Here is a 2,760-nt window from a genome sequence, read left to right on the forward strand (position 1 = left end):
TGCAATGAGTTCTGACCAAGTGGCAACCTCCCGCTCTCTCTCGTGAAGCCAACAAGGAAGTGACTTAAACTGTAATTCATCAACTGGCCACTAGAGGCTGGCTGCAAAAGGGAGTCAATCCCATAGACTCCCCATGTTAAAATGCCTAACTTTACAGCAGAAAAAAACATGTTTACAGCCTGGTTCAAAAAATTATTTTGGTCTATATAGCTAATTTTGCCCTTCATGATAACTGTGAGGGGGGTGAATTTTTTTATAACTCATCCGTTTAAATTATATTAAGCCTTAAAGTTCTGCATAATTAAGGGCGTGGCCACCTGAGTGACAGGTGGATTGCTGCTGCTGTCACCACCATCGAGCTAGGTGGGCGTGGTTTCAACAACCAGCTCCCGCCTCTTTGCCCATCTTCGATTATCCGTGAGTGACGCCAAGATGGCGACGGCCCACTTTTGAGCTTCAAAAACTATCTTTGGAACCCTACGGGTGACGTCACGGACACTACGTCCATGTTTTTATACAGTCTGGCTCCAATCCGTTCTTATAATAATGACATAAAATACAAAAACACTTATGCAAGCAAATTGTGCCCACAGCTAAAGTTTAGCTACTGGGGGACCCCCTCCAAAGCAATTGGGCTATTTTCAGGCTAGTTTTGAGTAGTAATTGCGCGGGTTTTGTAGCAAAAACCTGTCAACCCTGCACCAGACAGAGCTGTCGGCGATTCTTCCTATTGTAAAGTCATGCAGTGTGTAACCTCCTGTCATCGTTCCATCGTGCAGTGTGAACACAGCAACAACTGAACGCTACCCCAGATAATCGTTCAGTGTGAAACTGAACTCGGCATTAAGGACATTTTTAACTTGTTTCCCGAGGCCACAGGAGGGCGCAATGAGCAAAATAATGCAGCGCATTAATTGTCAATTCAAATAACTGTCTATAAAAACATGCATAACGCCTAAATTAACATATATAAATCAAATATAATTTTGTAAACGGCATAAACAATTATGAACAAAACAGCATCATGTGTTTATGCATTGCTTAGCCTAATACAAAGAGCCAAATCACCGATCACACAGATCGCATTTAAAAACATATGAGACGCAGTGAAATGAAATAAACCTTCACAAATTCGCGTCGCGTTTTCTAAACGTTTCGGTTTTCGGTTTTAACCTAATCAAGATCTTCTACGCATTGAGCTACTATATTTCTCTAATATTTTGAACGAATAACGAAGCAGTGGCGCGTCTCGTGGGCTAGACTAACAAAACATTCAAATGCAACATCACTTACATCATCATCACCGCATCTCGCGCACCGATGACGCTCCCTGACGCACTCCTAACATTCGATTGTACCATTTTTGCATTCAAATGCAAATGTTTATTTTAAATTCGACTAATATTCTTTTTTTTTAATTCACAATCTCCCACTATTACCAATTAAATTATAGTGCTTTCAGCTCCATTTAACACATTTGACCAGGTTTGAATCCATTTCACAGAATTCTGAAGATTTTTCTCTAAAATCTGCCCAAAAATAATCCCTGTGCAGCATCTTCTTGTAGCAAAATAAACTTATTTAAATAATGATATTTAATACTATGTTTTTCATTTTTTGTTTGTTTTAGTAGATGTATTTATTATAAATATAAGGTGTTTTGCAGTGTTAATGAGATTCTCATTTTTGTGGGTCATAAATATAGCTTTTTTTGAATTTGTAAAAAATATAGCAAACAAGATATTAAATGGCTTTAGTAAACTTTCAAAATATTATTAAAATCAGCAAAGAATAATTGTGAAAAACTCCCTGTGTGGCATTTTATGTCTTTTTATAGTGAAATAAATATTTATTTAAATAACCACATTTATAACTACGTTTTCCATTCAGACTGATAAATTGTGGCATTTGTTTGTTTTACTAGTTTGTATTGACTATAAAGTTTGATGTTGCCACCTTAAAAAAATCCTCGTTTTTATGTGTGATAAATATTTTATATATTAAATATTTATAATTTGTTAAATTATTGCCCATTAAATGGCTTTAATAAACTTGAAAACAGTTCAGCCCACATTTTTTCCATCACAAATGACTTGAAAAGTATTTTTATAAATAATTTTATAGAGATCACACACAAAAAGAAATATCCAGCTGAAGAAATACTAGACACAAACGCACATACACACACTGATAGCAGAGTGAACAATGGTTTCTGAATGGAACACCTGTTTGCTCATGGTAGGCTTGAGCAGATGCTGTTGCTGGATCTGCTGCCGTTCCTGATGCGATTTGGATTGCTGTGTGGACTGCGGCGTTCCGCCCTGAGAGCCCTGGGATCCCTGGCTCTCTCTGGTGGAGCTCTGCTGATGCGGCAGGCCAGGCGGGGTGCTGTCTTTGACGGACAGCTGCTGCCGAGGACCCTGTTGCCGGCCCCCGAAGCCAGACTCCGGGGACTGGAGCAGGTTTCCACTCTGTGGCCTGGTTTTGCCTGCAGGAGTGGCTGCGGCGGCAGAACTCACGGAAAGCTGATGCGAGGGTTGAGATTTCATGCGTTGCGTGGGAGGAGCCATGGAGCTTTGGCGGGCAGGCTGAACGGTGGAAGGTGGCGTGGCGAGCGATGAATGAGATGTGCCCGTCTGCGATGCCATGCCTGCCATCTGCTGCTGCTCCTGGTCATGAGACACATGCTTAAATAACAACCACCGCTTATTTCGAAATCACTTTCCCCTGATATTCAGAACAGAATGTACTAAATCCATT

The 2,760-nt window shown here is 40.3% G+C and overlaps 1 protein-coding gene across 1 annotated transcript in view; it reads right to left on the reverse strand.

Annotated features, from left to right (window-relative positions):
* LOC107592176 (ras/Rap GTPase-activating protein SynGAP-like) overlaps positions 1–2,760 on the reverse strand; it is a 152,270-nt gene that overhangs the window by 21,449 nt on the left and 128,061 nt on the right. The window contains 1 exon segment of the mRNA XM_016281578.1: positions 2,226–2,687. Coding sequence (XP_016137064.1) covers positions 2,226–2,687 — 462 coding nt within the window.

The sequence above is a fragment of the Sinocyclocheilus grahami genome, unplaced genomic scaffold (genome assembly GCF_001515645.1).
Source record: "Sinocyclocheilus grahami isolate Dianchi unplaced genomic scaffold, SAMN03320097.WGS_v1.1 scaffold150.1, whole genome shotgun sequence".
Taxonomy (NCBI): Eukaryota; Metazoa; Chordata; class Actinopteri; order Cypriniformes; family Cyprinidae; genus Sinocyclocheilus; species Sinocyclocheilus grahami.